The sequence below is a fragment of the Fukomys damarensis genome, unplaced genomic scaffold, assembly GCF_012274545.1.
Source record: "Fukomys damarensis isolate Sample0158 unplaced genomic scaffold, DMR_v1.0_HiC HiC_scaffold_16, whole genome shotgun sequence".
Taxonomy (NCBI): domain Eukaryota; kingdom Metazoa; phylum Chordata; class Mammalia; order Rodentia; family Bathyergidae; genus Fukomys; species Fukomys damarensis.
Window position 1 is genome coordinate 38,669,951 of NW_022900928.1, and position 14,461 is coordinate 38,684,411.

The 14,461-nt window shown below is 41.2% G+C and overlaps 1 protein-coding gene across 2 annotated transcripts in view; it reads right to left on the minus strand.

Annotated features, from left to right (window-relative positions):
- Positions 1 to 234: 234 nt before the first annotated feature.
- Positions 235 to 14,461, minus strand: part of Me3 (malic enzyme 3) — a 199,280-nt gene continuing 185,053 nt past the window's right edge. For both annotated transcript variants that reach the window (XM_010633727.2, XM_033764266.1), the window contains 7 exons: positions 10,271 to 10,368; positions 9,906 to 10,019; positions 8,132 to 8,237; positions 7,414 to 7,556; positions 6,645 to 6,818; positions 3,225 to 3,323; positions 235 to 1,825 (listed from right to left, as the gene is read on the minus strand). In XM_010633727.2, the coding sequence (XP_010632029.1) occupies positions 1,664 to 1,825; positions 3,225 to 3,323; positions 6,645 to 6,818; positions 7,414 to 7,556; positions 8,132 to 8,237; positions 9,906 to 10,019; positions 10,271 to 10,368 (896 nt within the window). In that variant the 3' untranslated portion in view covers positions 235 to 1,663. The remainder of the gene's footprint in view (positions 1,826 to 3,224; positions 3,324 to 6,644; positions 6,819 to 7,413; positions 7,557 to 8,131; positions 8,238 to 9,905; positions 10,020 to 10,270; positions 10,369 to 14,461) is intronic.

A 14,461-nucleotide genomic window follows, 5' to 3' on the forward strand; every position in this document is an offset into this window, starting at 1 on the left:
TTTGCAGCTTTACGTAATTCATCTTGGTTCTTGTTTTTGCCCCATTCCCCTGCCTTCCCTTCAACCCCTCCCTCCCTATCCACAGACGTTGTTTTCATTTTCTCACATTAATTCCATTCCCTTCTTTCCTTTCCCCTTCCCCTCCCTTTTTCTCCTTCCCCTTTGTCCCTTGTTTTTTCTATTTCACATTGTCTATTATACCTTTTAGTCCTTATTTACACTTTCATTTCTATATAAATTTTAAGATCATCCCATCAATTTCTATCAAACATAAATAAAATGCAAACAAACAATAAACCCCTGCAGGGGCATGGTGCTTAATGAACAAGAATGTGAATGGTTCCCCATGTTCAAATTCCAGCTTCACTCTTCATACCTTCCTCTGAGTAGTTTTCCAATCTCTGTGAGTCCCGGTATCATAGAGGAGAGATATTTCTTAGGATATTCTTGGCTAAGCACACGTTAGAAAAAAAACATCAGAGGAGAAGGTGAGCAATGGCTCTGCTAACTACTCTTCTAGAAGCCCAGTAGTCCACCTGGCTTGTCATTGAGAGGTGATCAGATATGGCTCACTCCTTGTGGGCAGTGGGAATTCTGACACTGGTGGCAGTAGGTCCCTAAGGATTAGTAATACAAAGAAATTAGACATTTGAAGCTGCCATCCAACAGGCCTTAGCTCTTTCGTGATCTCTATGCCCTAAGATATAGCTCTGTTGGACGCAGTGAATTCTGAACTTGGTCTAAGAAATATTTAGGACAGACTGACATAACATCTGCAAGAAAGCTTTTCTGGGTTGCTCAGTTACTTTATAGAATGTGCAGGATGGAAGAAAGAATGTGTTCCAGAGCTAGGAAAATGAAACCAGTCTTCCTTAGAACTCTCTATGGTTCTCGCTCTCTCTCTCTCTCCTCTCTCTCAAACTGTTTCTCTTCCTCTTCTCTCTTTGGCATGCTGGCCCTCCCCACCCACATTTCTCTGGTTTTCTTTTAGAAATAACCTAAAAAGAATGTTTGATACTCTACAACCCATAGGGCAGTGACCACTCTTGGCTAGTGAACTGCCTTTAGCGGCTGAGCCCTCACACCCTGCTGAGTCTTGAAGGGGTGTATTCCTCTGACAGGGACTGCATTCTCTGAAGCGGGGAGGCATATTTTCTGGCGAGTGGCTGTACCCATGTTCCTTGTCTCTTCATGACTTCCACCAGTCTTTCACTCTTGGAATGCAGTGCATATACTACTCCCCGCAAGCCTTCTCTTATGCTCTGATAGGAAGGGTCTTCTCCTCTCTCTGAGTAACTTTGATCTTTATCTACACATTTCTACCCTCTTACCATGCCTTTTTATTTTATGGTAAAATAAATTATGTCCAATCTTGATAGGAATCTAGGCAGCATTCTGTATTTTCCACAAGGCCTAGACAATAGTTGGCAATCAATGGATGAAGAAATGCTTGGGAAGGAATTCAGAAAAGGATACAGGAAAGTGAACTCCCAGGGTTTTCAGGGACAAGGCCCATATTCACTGTATGCCTCAGCATTTTTCTTCACCCACGGTGCTCACAGGAAAGAAAACACATTGACAAGGATGGCCATTTTGGAATCCATTTATATTTCGGCTGTTATTCTGGACTTCCTTTAGTCCCATCCCAGCCCCTGAGACTGCATCAGATTGTCTGAACATTCATGGCTTCCTTGGGCCAACTGTAGCTGTCCAGTGTAAAGGAGTCATAATCTGGAGTGTAGACCAGGGATCTTACAAAGGCCTCCTTGTCCTTAGGTTCTGGGTAGTAGGAGGCCAGGTTGTGTTTGTACGCGTAGTCAAGGACCTAGGAAAAAACATATTTGACTGAGGAGCTGCATCTAAGCTAAAACCTGCTTAAAGCCCCTTGTATGGCATTCTGGGATAGGGGAAGGGCCAGGCACATTCCTTTCATGAGTTGTGGCCCATGAAACGACTGGATAGGAGAGATTTTAAACTTTCTGCCTGGACAGGCAGTTTTGACTGGGACAATGTCAAGAGGCTCAGCCTAAATTCTGCCTACTTTCAAGCTTGTAAGTATCCAGCCATGACAGCATCCTTGCTGAGCCTCAGTTTCTTCATCTGTAAAGTGAGGGAAATGACCCATTTCTCTGGAATGGTGTGAGAATAAAGTTAGATAATAGGTAAAAATGTGTAATATCTAATTTTGTTAGCCAGGCGTGGTGGCACATGCCTGTAATCCCAACACTCAAGAGGCTGAAGCAAGAGGATTGCTGTGAGTTTGAGGCCACCCTGGACTACACAGCAAGACCCTATCTCAAACAAACCTAAGTTTGTTTTCCTTTCTGGGCGTGGGTTGAATTAGATGAGTATTGTGGAAACTTTTCTCTGGGTATTAGATTTCACTTTTAAGAACTTAAATCTAAATATTGCAAAAAGGAAGAAATTGGACAGGGTAGAGCTGCCCTGTGAGCTTTACTGTTGGTCTTTAGGGCTGATTCTGGATCAAGCATTGGACCACTCATTGAGTGTGTGTACTCTTGTGTGATGCATTAATGGAGTTATTTTTAAAAGATACAAAAATGTACATGAATAGAAATGGTAGTACAGTAAACCCTCGGGTACTCATTATAACTTCACCAGATAATTTTGGGGCAGCACCATGCTTAAATTCTTTGATAACCCATCATCTTTGCATAATCTCATGAAATATTCCTTGAATGAAATTACCTCATGGCCCAGCCATTCTGACAGGGGAAGAATGAACATCTGCTATGGCCAGACAGGCACTGGATATAGAGTTTTCTCACTGTTCTTTTAACATTTTTTCCAGCCAGAGCTCTGGGAGACAGGAACTACTGGCCCTTTTGAAAAAGGAGGAAACTGAGGCTCCAGAAAATGACTAGGCCAAGGTTATTACCCTATTACTCATTGGCAGAGCTATGACTTCAAAGCCTGAGCCATTTCCATGATGCATGCAAGCTGACATTTCTTACTGATGGATGATTTTGATTCATTTAAAAAAAAATCCCTCCCATATTCTATAATACCAGAGACTTTGATGAACTTTATGCTTTATGTTTGAGAGGAAATTCAGGAGCTTCTTAGAACTGGCTGGGATTTGGGGAACTCAGCCTGCAGGCCAGAGTTTGTCACTCAATCTTTATCATCTCCTTAGCTTTGCAAAAGATAGAGATAAATAGTTGAGCCTCACTACCCATTTGTAGGGGTAGGATGCCCCTTACTTTGATGGCGATTCTCAGAGACACATCTTGGATGATGCTGAGAGGTGGATACAGTCTCCCCTGAGACAGATGCAGCTCAGAGACCTCTTGGGCAATTTGCTGGAGAAAGGAAGAGAACCAAGAGGAACAAACTGAGTTTTTGACTTTCCAAAACAAAGACAATATATTACCCCAGGAACTCATCCAGCCCTGCACAGGTGGTCAAATGCTATATAATTCTATCAACACACAGCACCAAGGGATTCTAATGGTTAAACTTAGACACTCTTTCATATGCTGTGAGACTAGCTGAGGCTTAAAACAGCATGTCTTAATTCTAAAGAAAAATCACTAAGACTTAAGATGAATAAACTTTTGCTTGCAAAGCAGCATACGGGATAGCCTCTTGATTGATACAGCCTGTTTCACAAGGATCCAGAGTTCCTTACTTCCTGGGTCCCAGTCTCCTCCACATGCTTGGTACTCATCCAAGCAATATTTATTCTTTGTTCAGGGCTCCTTGAGGTCTTCCTTCTTGCCATGATCCCATCTAAGGAAGGCCTTTTCTCCAGCAAGCAAATGACACACTAATATTCTGCAGGCCTCATTTTCTGTCTCAGTGCTGGTGCTCAGCCAGCCTTGCAGTTCAATCTTTTAAATATGGTAGCTTTGAATCCATTTCTGTTTGATCTTCTGGTGTCAAATTTAAATTTGAGAAAAGCCATTGGTGCTCTCTGAGAATTTTCTGTCCCAGAAGGGATAGGGCAGTGGAGTTGATCTTTACTCTGAGTTCGCAGACATTAGGAAAGTGGGTCTCTCCCTCCTGTGCCTCCTTGTGCTCCCATCCCCTCTTTATTCAGCCAAGCATTCTCTGAGCTGTACAATATGCTGGGTATTGTGCTATATACAGTACTGAGCATCCATGTTGAAAAGTCATAATTATTTCTCTCATAGAGGCTGTCAGTGCACAGTTAACAATTATAACACTTATAGTGGGTGAATGCAGTGAGAGGTGCTAGGGCAGTGATGGCGAAGAGCTTTCAGTGATACAAACAGCCTGCTGCAGTATGCATGCCATAGGTTTGCCACCAATGGGCTAAGGGATGAAGGAAAGTGGGGCCTCGTTTGCCAAGTATAGGAAAGGTTTTAAGCGGAAGACATCATAGGCTAATAGCCAATGAACAAAGTATGAATTACTTTTTAAAAATTTTCTATTTTATTTTATCCCATTCCCCCCTCAAGCCCATCCCCTATGTACAAAAGCTTTATTTCCATTTTTTACTTCTATTTTTACTTTTTTCTTGTCCTTTCCTTCCTTTCTCCCCACCTCCTCCCTTGTTCCCCTTCCCATTTGAACACTTTCTTTTCATTTCCCAACATCCATTAAAGTATGAATTGTGTTAAAGGGGAATATTCATGAAATTATGAATTAAATGCAAATTCTTGGAGCGAGAAAAAGCATGAATGTCAGGTTAAAAACAGTATGTTGGATGTATTGATGTTAGGGAGAGGGTAAAAGTGAGGCTGGGGAGAGAAGAAGGCCATGTGATAAATTACCTTGCATTGAAACTATGGGAAAAAGTTTGGATGTTACCCCATAAACTCCAGGACCCATGAAAATGTCCGCCATTAGGAGAAACTTGGCCTGAACTGTGTTTTGAGGGATTCTCTTTGTGGAGGAATAGAAGATAGATTGATTAGGGAGAGACAAGATCTCCATGGCTAGATCTGCTCCTAGAAAGGTTATCCTGTGCAGAGGTAAATCATGGCAGGGGGGGTGCAATTTGAGACACTGGGCACTGGTTCCTGTTGCAGTGTGGATGGAGTCAGGTTGCCTGGGGCCATGCTGGTGCTATGGCTCAAAAGCCCAGAGATCTTGGGGGCAAGTTCTTTAAACTATGTCTCGCTTTCCTGGTCTATAATGTTATAGAGGTAAACACTATATCTATATTACATGATTATTATGGTATAAGGAGGTAGTTCATATAAATTTCATAAAACCTTCATTAATTTTCCATAACGATCAAATTCAACTTAAATTGTCTTAACTAAAAGCACTTTTTTTAGAAATAAAAGTTGTCAGGTCTTTGAAGACCAGACTTTCATCTTCCAGAAGGGAAGGGCCTTAACGTGATTATGGAGGATACTTAATCAACAGATTGAGAAGAGGTTCCTATATAATCGATGGACATTGTTCATGAAACGATGGAGCCAGAGTATCCCACAGCACTCAGAATGAGTCTCATGGGTCACATAGGAACAGCTTCACCAACTCTATTTTTGTATAACAGGGGAATTTGCTTCTAGGTGGACTCAAAGCCAGAATTGTCTCTTTGCACCCAATGGAAGTTTCAGAGAACTTTACACAATGCCAGAGGACATGAACACCCATCATAACAATGAGAAAAATACAAATACAGAATGCTCAGATTAGGACAGTGGACTATGGCACAAAGCCAGAACTGGTATGCACAGGGTCAGGGGGTGAATTGAAAACCTTTAGGAGATACTGTTTTCATGGCCATGTAGAGCCAGTGCTCAAGATCAGACAAAATAAGGGCAATAGGGCAAAAGGCAATACCTAATCTATCACAGATTAGGACAGGGCTGTGTGGAAGCTGTTCCCATGTCTTATTGTTTTGGCTACTCACCAGAGCCGTGGTGAGGAGGTAATCTACGAAGAGTTTAGAAGTCACAGGAAAGACTTTGGAACTTGTTAGGTGTAAGTATTTTAAATATTTGTGTATAGCTTTGACACATTTTTGTTCCTTGGTCTCTTCAAAGTGAGAATAAGCGTCAAGTGCCTGGAACTTAACACTCAATAATGTTAGCACTGTCATTGTTGTAACTGTAATTAATAACTGTAACTATGATGTGGTCTTAATGATTTTTTTCATGTAAAGAAATCATTCTTCCAGTAAAGAGTATTTCCAGGAGTTTCCTAATGTGATACCTTGAACAAGAATATCCCATCACCTCCATAATGGTGCTTGGAGTAGGCAAAGCCAGGCATTCACCCTACTTCCTCCTTTATGGAAAGTGTCCTTGCTGCCACATTCTCCATTGATATGACCAAGGCATGGTCTGCAAGCCCCCAAAGGTGCCTTTGATATCATCTCTGCCTGGGTCTGGGTGGCACTGCTAGGAGGTAGGAAGCAGTTCTAGGTATTTCCTTCACTGCCAGTGCCTTCTGCAAACACTGCCTCCCACTAACTACTTCTTACTCCTCCACCCCCAAAACTCTGGGTATGACTGGAGAGAAAGGCAAGCCTCAAGGTGATGTTGAAAGATGCTTGAGGTTCAAGCTCTTTTGGGATCCATTGCTAAGTCTAGGAGCAGGTGAATAGAAGAAACAAGACAGAATATTTGGGGCCCAGTGTAGGACTTGATGTTGACTCAGAGCCCCTACCAGAATAATTAAGGAAGCAATGACAATGATACCTCTGCCGTCAGGAGGAAGATCTCATCTGGGATATGTCGGATTCCTCCAGCAATGACGCCCAGTGCCACCCCAGGGAACACATAGGCATTGTTTCCCTGCCCGGGAATAAATGTCTTTCCATCTTCCAAAGTCACATTCTTAAAAGGACTTCCACTGGCAAAGATCCCTCGACCCTGGAGGCAGGAAGAAAACCAGAGATGGAGATTGGTTTGGGGCAGTAATGATGACATTTTCTTTAATTCCAAATGTTGGGTCCTTCTTTTTCCTCTCCCAGATGCCTAGCATTGTGCTGAGAACATGGCATATACCAAGCATATTTGTTCATTTTTCCAGAAAGCTCAGCATCAGCCCCCCTCCTTGAAGGCTCCTACCCCAAACATCAAGTTATTTGATAGCTAAGAAGCCAATGAAAGGTGATGGAGTTCATAGTACATTTTTAGACCTGTTACCTAGAAGGCCAATCCAGGGCACAACATGTATGGAAGTGACCTGGGGTCTTTAAGAGCTTTGAGTTCTGCCCAAAGCTTTATGTTATTTAGGAGGAACCTTGAGCAGTACAGCATAATACTAAGAGCTCGTACTCTAGAGTGAGACCTGGGTTTGAAGGCCAGTTCCCCTCCTTATTAGCTCCGTGACCTCGGATAAGTTACTTCATCTCTCTGAACTCAGTTTGTTCATGATGATGGAAATTCTTTTGACCTTCTAGGTTATTCATAGTTATTGTTACTACGTCCTCTCAGCTGGGGGAAGGAAGGACTCCCCGCTGACCTCTGTGACCTGGTAGCACTTCTCAGCCGTGCACTCGGCCTTGCTGGTGGGGTTGCTCAGGGCAAAGATGATAGGGCGCTCGTGGAAGGAGGCCATGTCCTTCAGAATCTGCTCCGTGAAGGCTCCTGCGATGGCGGCAACACCTATAGGGAAGAGGTGGGGGTAGTGGGGATACCTACTCTTTTAAAACCAACCCATTCTTCTGGGCAAAATAAGTGCACCACCAAAGACTCAGGAGTCTGGGGGATGGTGTGTGGCATAGGGACTGAGGGAGCAGAAGGGAAGAGGGTCTTCTTGTTTGAGCTGCCTGAGACCTCTTGTTCATCCCTAAAGGATCACTAGTCTACATATCCCTGCCAGTTAGATATACCTTGAAGACATTCTTGGCATTGTCAGTGACAGTGGGCTTCTCCCCTAGTACAGTGACAGATGGGTTCCTGCCTTGGAGGGAGAAGTGCTCATCTCATCTTATCTTGGTTAGAGAGACTAGTCCTGTACTTTTCCACTGCATTCTTAGTCCTAACTCTAGTGCCTTATTTACTTTTATGTTTTTAATACAATAACTACTTAGGAAAAGTGACATCAAATTAGATATGAGAAAGGGGAAAGAATTATGTTTCCATAAGGTACTTATATCTACCAATTGAGCCTCATTCACTCCATCTGCAAATCAAGAGAGTTAGCTAAACTGGGTAGTGGCTGATCTTCCTCTTCCTACCTATGATGGCTGAGGGCTTCACCAGCCTCACCACCTCCTCCAAGGAGTTCACTTCAGGGTGGTCTTGGGCAAACATCTCCTTTTCTTGGTTCAGGTGACTCCTTCCCTGTAAGAAAAGAAAGCTCATCAAGCCATTTTGGTGCCGACAGCTGTTGGACAGGCATGGATGTATTTGAAACCTCTGAGAGCATTCCCTGCCAAGCCTCATATTTTGGTCTGAGCTTTGAGAATCTTTGGGGCCTATCTTCTTGAGCAGGTTTTCCAGTACAGCCTCAGGTAAAATGTCAGTGTGTTTGTGTGTGTGTGTGTGTGTTTTAACCCAAACAACATAGGGAGAATTAATAAAGAATTTCTTTGAGCTGCTTGGGGCATGCCCTCCTGGCCAGGACAGAAATGCTCTCAGGAAATACCTGAGTCGGACTAAAGCCGTTGCCCCCAAGACATCCAGCACCCAAGTCCAGTTGAGGGACAAGGGCTCAAGTCATCTAGGAGCAGGGAGAGAATGTAAATGTATTTTATCAGGACTGTTAGGCTTCCTGTGAATAATACTTAAACTGAGCTCCAGGATAGGCTTTGAAGAACAAGATGTGCTAGACAAGCTCCAGATTCCCTCCGTTTCTTCAAATAGAATTCTGTGGGCGACAGGCTGGAATGAGCGCCAGTAAATGAGTACAAACACTTCTAATGATTCCTTCGTGCCAGCTACCCTCATGAGAATCAGAGTAAGGATTTCAGATTTGTCAGCTCCTTGGGTAGAGATGAGTTTGATGGGGTGAGCAAAATGATAATGAAAAATGGGCAGGAAGGAAGAATGGTAGGCTTTGGCAGCTTGTATTTATGGCTGGATTATGCTCTGGAATGACATGAGGGTGAGGAAGAGGAATCGCTAGGCCTAAATTCTTACCACAATGATCTGGATTTACATGGAGCAGTAGGAAGGCCAGTTTCTGCTGAGGGTATATGCTACTCTTGACCAGTGACCCCATGTGCTTCCCTATTCCCATCTCTCATTAGTTTCCATTTCTCAGTGATATTCATAGAATTATGGAAATTAAAGCATGAATCTCTCAATGAAGCCTTAAGAGAGGGAGGAGGCCATGCATTGTGTCCCTTATCAGATTCAAGTCAGAAGCTGAATTGTTTCTCTCATTCATTCTTTCACTCATGTTTCATATATTGATTATGTATTCACCATATGCCAAGTTTCAAGACTATATAGTCTAACGAGGAGACAGACAAGTGAAAGCAACTGTTCTACAAAGTTGTTGTAGGTACAGTTTATGAAGAGGTGAGGCCCACATGAATATAGATGCAGTAAACTGACACCTATGTGTTCTTAGAAAACTTCTTGGAGGAAGTACTGTTTGAGCTCAATTAGAACATAAGGAAGAAACTGGGAAAGGGTTGAAGATTGAAAGTGAGTATGTGGAGAAAAGAGAAGAGCATTTCAGACAGATGAATAAAATGTACAATGGTTTACAAGAAAGAGAACATGTGACTTTTGGAGAATTATGATTCACTATGGCTGGAGGTCCGTCAGCATGGGAACTGATAGGAAATAAGGCTGGAAGGGGCATACACACATATTCAGAACTTTTATATAAGAGCAATTAAATCTAGTTAAGGATGAATCTTTTGCTTTGGACCTTATGCCATTGCTATTGGTCTCTTTCTATATTTTATCTGAGCAGTTTGCCTCTTAGAAAATTCTTCCAGTCTAGTTCCTGGGAACTGTAGGTGTCAGCAAACCTCCATGTCTTCAGAATGACAGTACCTTGACAATTAGCCCCTTGGAATCCACCATCCATATCTTCTTTGTAGCCTCTGCCTTTGGTACACCTTCTTTTTCTAGGGCCATGACAAGGAGATGAGCAATGCCCATGGCTGCCTGAGGAGTATCATAAAGAGAAATTTAGATACAGGGCATGTATTAGGCGCCTCACCAAAATGAGCCCCTCTTCTTTCCCCCAGTCTCATGATTGTCAGGAGGCCCAGTTAAATCCTTGCCTTAAGAGAATCAATGTTCAGGAAGCTGCACCTATCAGAAAACACATGTGCTTCTTCCTCTTCTCAGAACCCCAAAGCATCTCCTTTTTTGATACTTCCCTGTGCAACAGCAGAGACCCCAATGATGCTTACCTCACCTGCACCTTGGAAAACAAACACGTGATTGGAAAGCTTATTCTTGGTGATCCTCAGAGCAGCAAGGATCCCTGCCACAGCAACAGAGGCTGTGCCTGCAACAGAGTGGACTATGATCAACATCTGGCCATTGGCCCACACACCTAAGAAGACCCTTGGCAGAGTTCCCAGTACTTAGGACCTGTGAAGGAAGAAGCAGATTTCCTTAGCCTTTATAAAATTTCAGCCTGTAGGCATGTAGGTTAGAACAAATTCATGCTCTCTTTTATAAGTAATTATTCTACTTTTGAGGAACAAATCATGGATTGTTCTTATTCTTGGGAGAGAGGACCAGACATCCAGATGCTGCTACCACCATCATTCATAAATAAAATGATGAAATAAATGTAATTTAATAGGCTCTAGAAAGAAGTGTGAAGCCTATAAAATGGTTTATTTGAGATAAATGGATAAAATATTTTAAGAAATATCGTACCATACCCTGAAACATTAACTGTCTGATATGTTCTGAGCTGTTCATATCATGGGTTAGGTGTATCTGATAGCAAATACCATCATCAAATGGCTTAAATATGTCCAGAAGAGACATGAAAGTTGCATTATTAGTTTAAACTTGTGTGAGCCTGCTCTATGATGTCTTCCTCCTCAGTCTACATCTAAGGCTCACTGGGAACTTTTTAGATAAGCTAGACAAGGAAAAAATAAACCACGCTTGGTTTATAGAATGTTTTAAATGATATGTTCACACCAGCTAAAAGTATAAGGTTGCAACTTAGCTCCAACAAAAGGTAGCTCTAAAAGACAATGATGGCCAGTGGACATGGTCCCATTTGGTGATTTTGTTGTTTACTTGGTCCAAGACTAGATCTACATTTATTCATGTCAGTAGTTTAGCTGGATGGTCAGTGACTTGGAAAGAACAAATTAGTAAGAATAGTGATGAGGAGTTCTAGGGGAGTGATTTGTGGAGCAACCTCTTGGAATCAATGCAGAGTGTGAAGATGTTTGTGCTCCGTGTGAGAGCTCACTGAAAGATATAATGAAAATAGTATCCCAACATCCAGGTGGATAAAGTGTTATGTCCTGTGTATTTCAGACAGCCAGCATATTTATTGATGGGCTTACATATAAAGTAGCCATGATGGCAAGGATGGAGGCTGTGCATAATTTCCTCTCACCAGTGGCGATCGGCTACTGAGACTGCTGAATAACCTGTCAAAGCCAGAGACCAATGTTGATCTTCTGTTATGGCACCACTGTCTGGGGGGACCATTTTCTGGGAGGCTATCCATGTTGTGGCAAGATGACTACACTGAACCCCTTCTATCACAGACAGGAAAGAGAACTGTCCTCACTGAAATAGATATTTTGGATATGTAGTTCTCTTCTTGTTTATAATGCGTCTGCCAGCACCATCATCTGTGGGTACTTGGAATGCCTATTCACAATTTGCTATATTACAGACAACGAGGCTTCTAATTAAGGAATTTATTCCACAGTAGAAGCACAACAAAAGACTCATGCTCACAAAATTTGCTGGTTTTAATGTGTATTCAACCACTTAGGAGCAGCTGGCCTAATCGATCAGGAGAATGACCAGCTGTCATAGGAGGAAAAAAGAGTTGAGTCAACACCCCATATAGATGATTCTTACAAGATGTAACATGATGTGATTTGGCAAACAATACATTATATTCTTTCTCCCATAGCCAGCACACATGGGTCTGGAAGTGGGAGTGACTTTCGTCATCATTTTACCTAATAATCCATTTGCAGAATTTTGGCTTTGTGAATCTTCAACTTTGTGCCCTATTGGATTGGAAGTTTTAGTTTCCAAGAGAAAAATCCTTCCATTAAGATTCGTAATTGATTCTCATAAATTGGTAGCTGAGACTGTCACTTGGCCATTTGGGACTGTTTATGCTATTAAACCACTAGGCAAAGAAGAGGATTTCTACATAGTGAGTGATCCTGATTACCAAAAGGAAATTGGGAGCAGGAAGGAGTGCATTTAAAGATGAGCAGATCCTCTGGGGTGTGTCTTAGTATTTCCATTCTCAGTAGTAAATATTAGTGAATATTATTGCAACTACAGAGAAGTAGGACTGCTGAAAATTCAGAACCTTCAGAAATGAAGGTTTGGGTCACTACAGTGGGTAAAGAATGCTGGCCAGCTGAGGTCCTGTCTGAAGACAAGAAAACATGGAGTGGGGTGTCAAAGAAGAAACTTATAAATATCAGCTATGATCTTATGACTGGCTAAAAAAATGAGGAATGTAGTAGTCATAAATATTTCTTCCTTGATCATTATATGGTCATATGTAATGGTACATATTAGTTAATTTTCTCCTCTTTCCTTCCCTTTATTATTTTATATAAGTTTGTTGGAAGTTAATTCTACCCTTTAGTCTTTGAATAACAGAATTTTCAAGTGCTGCTTAATTTGAAGAGCAGTTAATCCTGCCCAGAGATGAATACAATGACTGCTGAGTCTTTACCTCTGCTCATTTTGGGGAGGTGAGGTGGTTTTCATTTGTTGGAGAAAGTTGCATTTTGTTAAGAGTTTTTTTGTTGTCTGGAAGTACAGATGTGTAGAGTAAAGTGCATGGATACTAATTAGTCAAAAGTGTGGGCTGTGTATAATTACCCAGTTCCACTGGGTGTTGGTTTCTCAGCAGCAAATCCACATTTTTTACTCAACTTCTTGGCCAACCAGCTCTATACTGGGTTCTGCCAATAGGGGGCGCCCGGGGAATCCGAAAGTATACTTTTGGGGGAAAGAACATCTTTTTCCAAATCACCTTAGTTTTTGTAGGATTGCCAAGTAAAACGGAGGACATTTAGTAAAATCTGATTTTTAGATAAGTAATTTTTAAAGAATGAGTGTCCTATCCAATATCAGTATGAATATTCTAAAAATATTTATTTAATACTGAAATTTAACTGAGTACTGAATTTTGTTTTTGCTAAAATGGGCAGCGTCAAAGTCCTTGTTCTCCACTATCTCAGCAGTTGCATCTAGTTTACAGTTTTCAAGTTACTTGGAGACCTAGCCTCCTAGCATGCGCTCCAAAGAGAGCAGCACCCTTTCTCTGCCACCTTCCTTTTCCTTTGCTCTCCTGGCCTCAGGGACAGTAGCAGATCCTTAGTGTTTCTTCCTGATTTTCAATTCTTTAGTACATAATATAAAATTCTTAATATTAATTTTCTTTGTCCAAGCAATTGATACAGACCCAGAGCATTCCAGATAAAAATATAATTACAAATGACAATGTTAAGATTCTAGGATGGTCAAAGAAAAGGAAATTAAATGAGGCTATTTATGGATTGTTCATTTTGCATGAGTTACACTGATGTTATCAAAGTTGGTGAGGGAGCAGTGAAAATAAAAACTTCCAGAATATTTTGCATTTTTTTTTAAAGGCGCACAATCCTTTTCTTTTTTTTTCCAGTACAGACTAAGGTCATAAAATGCTTCTGCCCATTGACCTCATACTTCTATTTCTATAACCTATGTGTGGAAAACCTAGAAATATATATAGTAGGATATTTATGATGGTATTATTTGTAGTGTGAAATGACTGGAAATAACCTAAACTTCTAAGAAGTGTAGAATTCAGTAGAATTTTCTTTCCTTTTCTTTTTCTTTAAACTGCAGATTGAACCCAAGGTCTTTACACTGAGCTACATCCCAGCCCTTTGTTATTTTAGGACAGGTTCTTCCTAAATTACCTAGTCTAGACTATATTTGCAGCCATTAAAATGATCTTTCTGAAGATCATGTAGAACAGGGAAAATGATGTTAGTAATTAGCATCATAGTTTTTAAGTGCATTATATGTCTTAATGTAAATATATTTGTTTAATCCTCAGTTTTCATTCCAAATTTTATAGAGTAGGAAAATGAGATACAGAGCAGTTTCTGAGTTGTCCAAGATCATATGACACAAACAAAATTTGAACCTAGGAAATCAGGCTCCAAGACCTGTGCTCTTAGCCATTAACCTTTGTTTCATTGAGTTTGTTGAAAGAAGAGAATCTTAAACAGTACAGTATACCAGAATTCTAAATTATAATGAAACACACCCAGAATCCAGAAGGAACTGAAAAGTACTAATTGCAACAGGGTAGAGTTATGAGTGGGTTTTCTGTGTTATGTGTATTTGCAGCTTTTTTTTTTTTTTTTTTT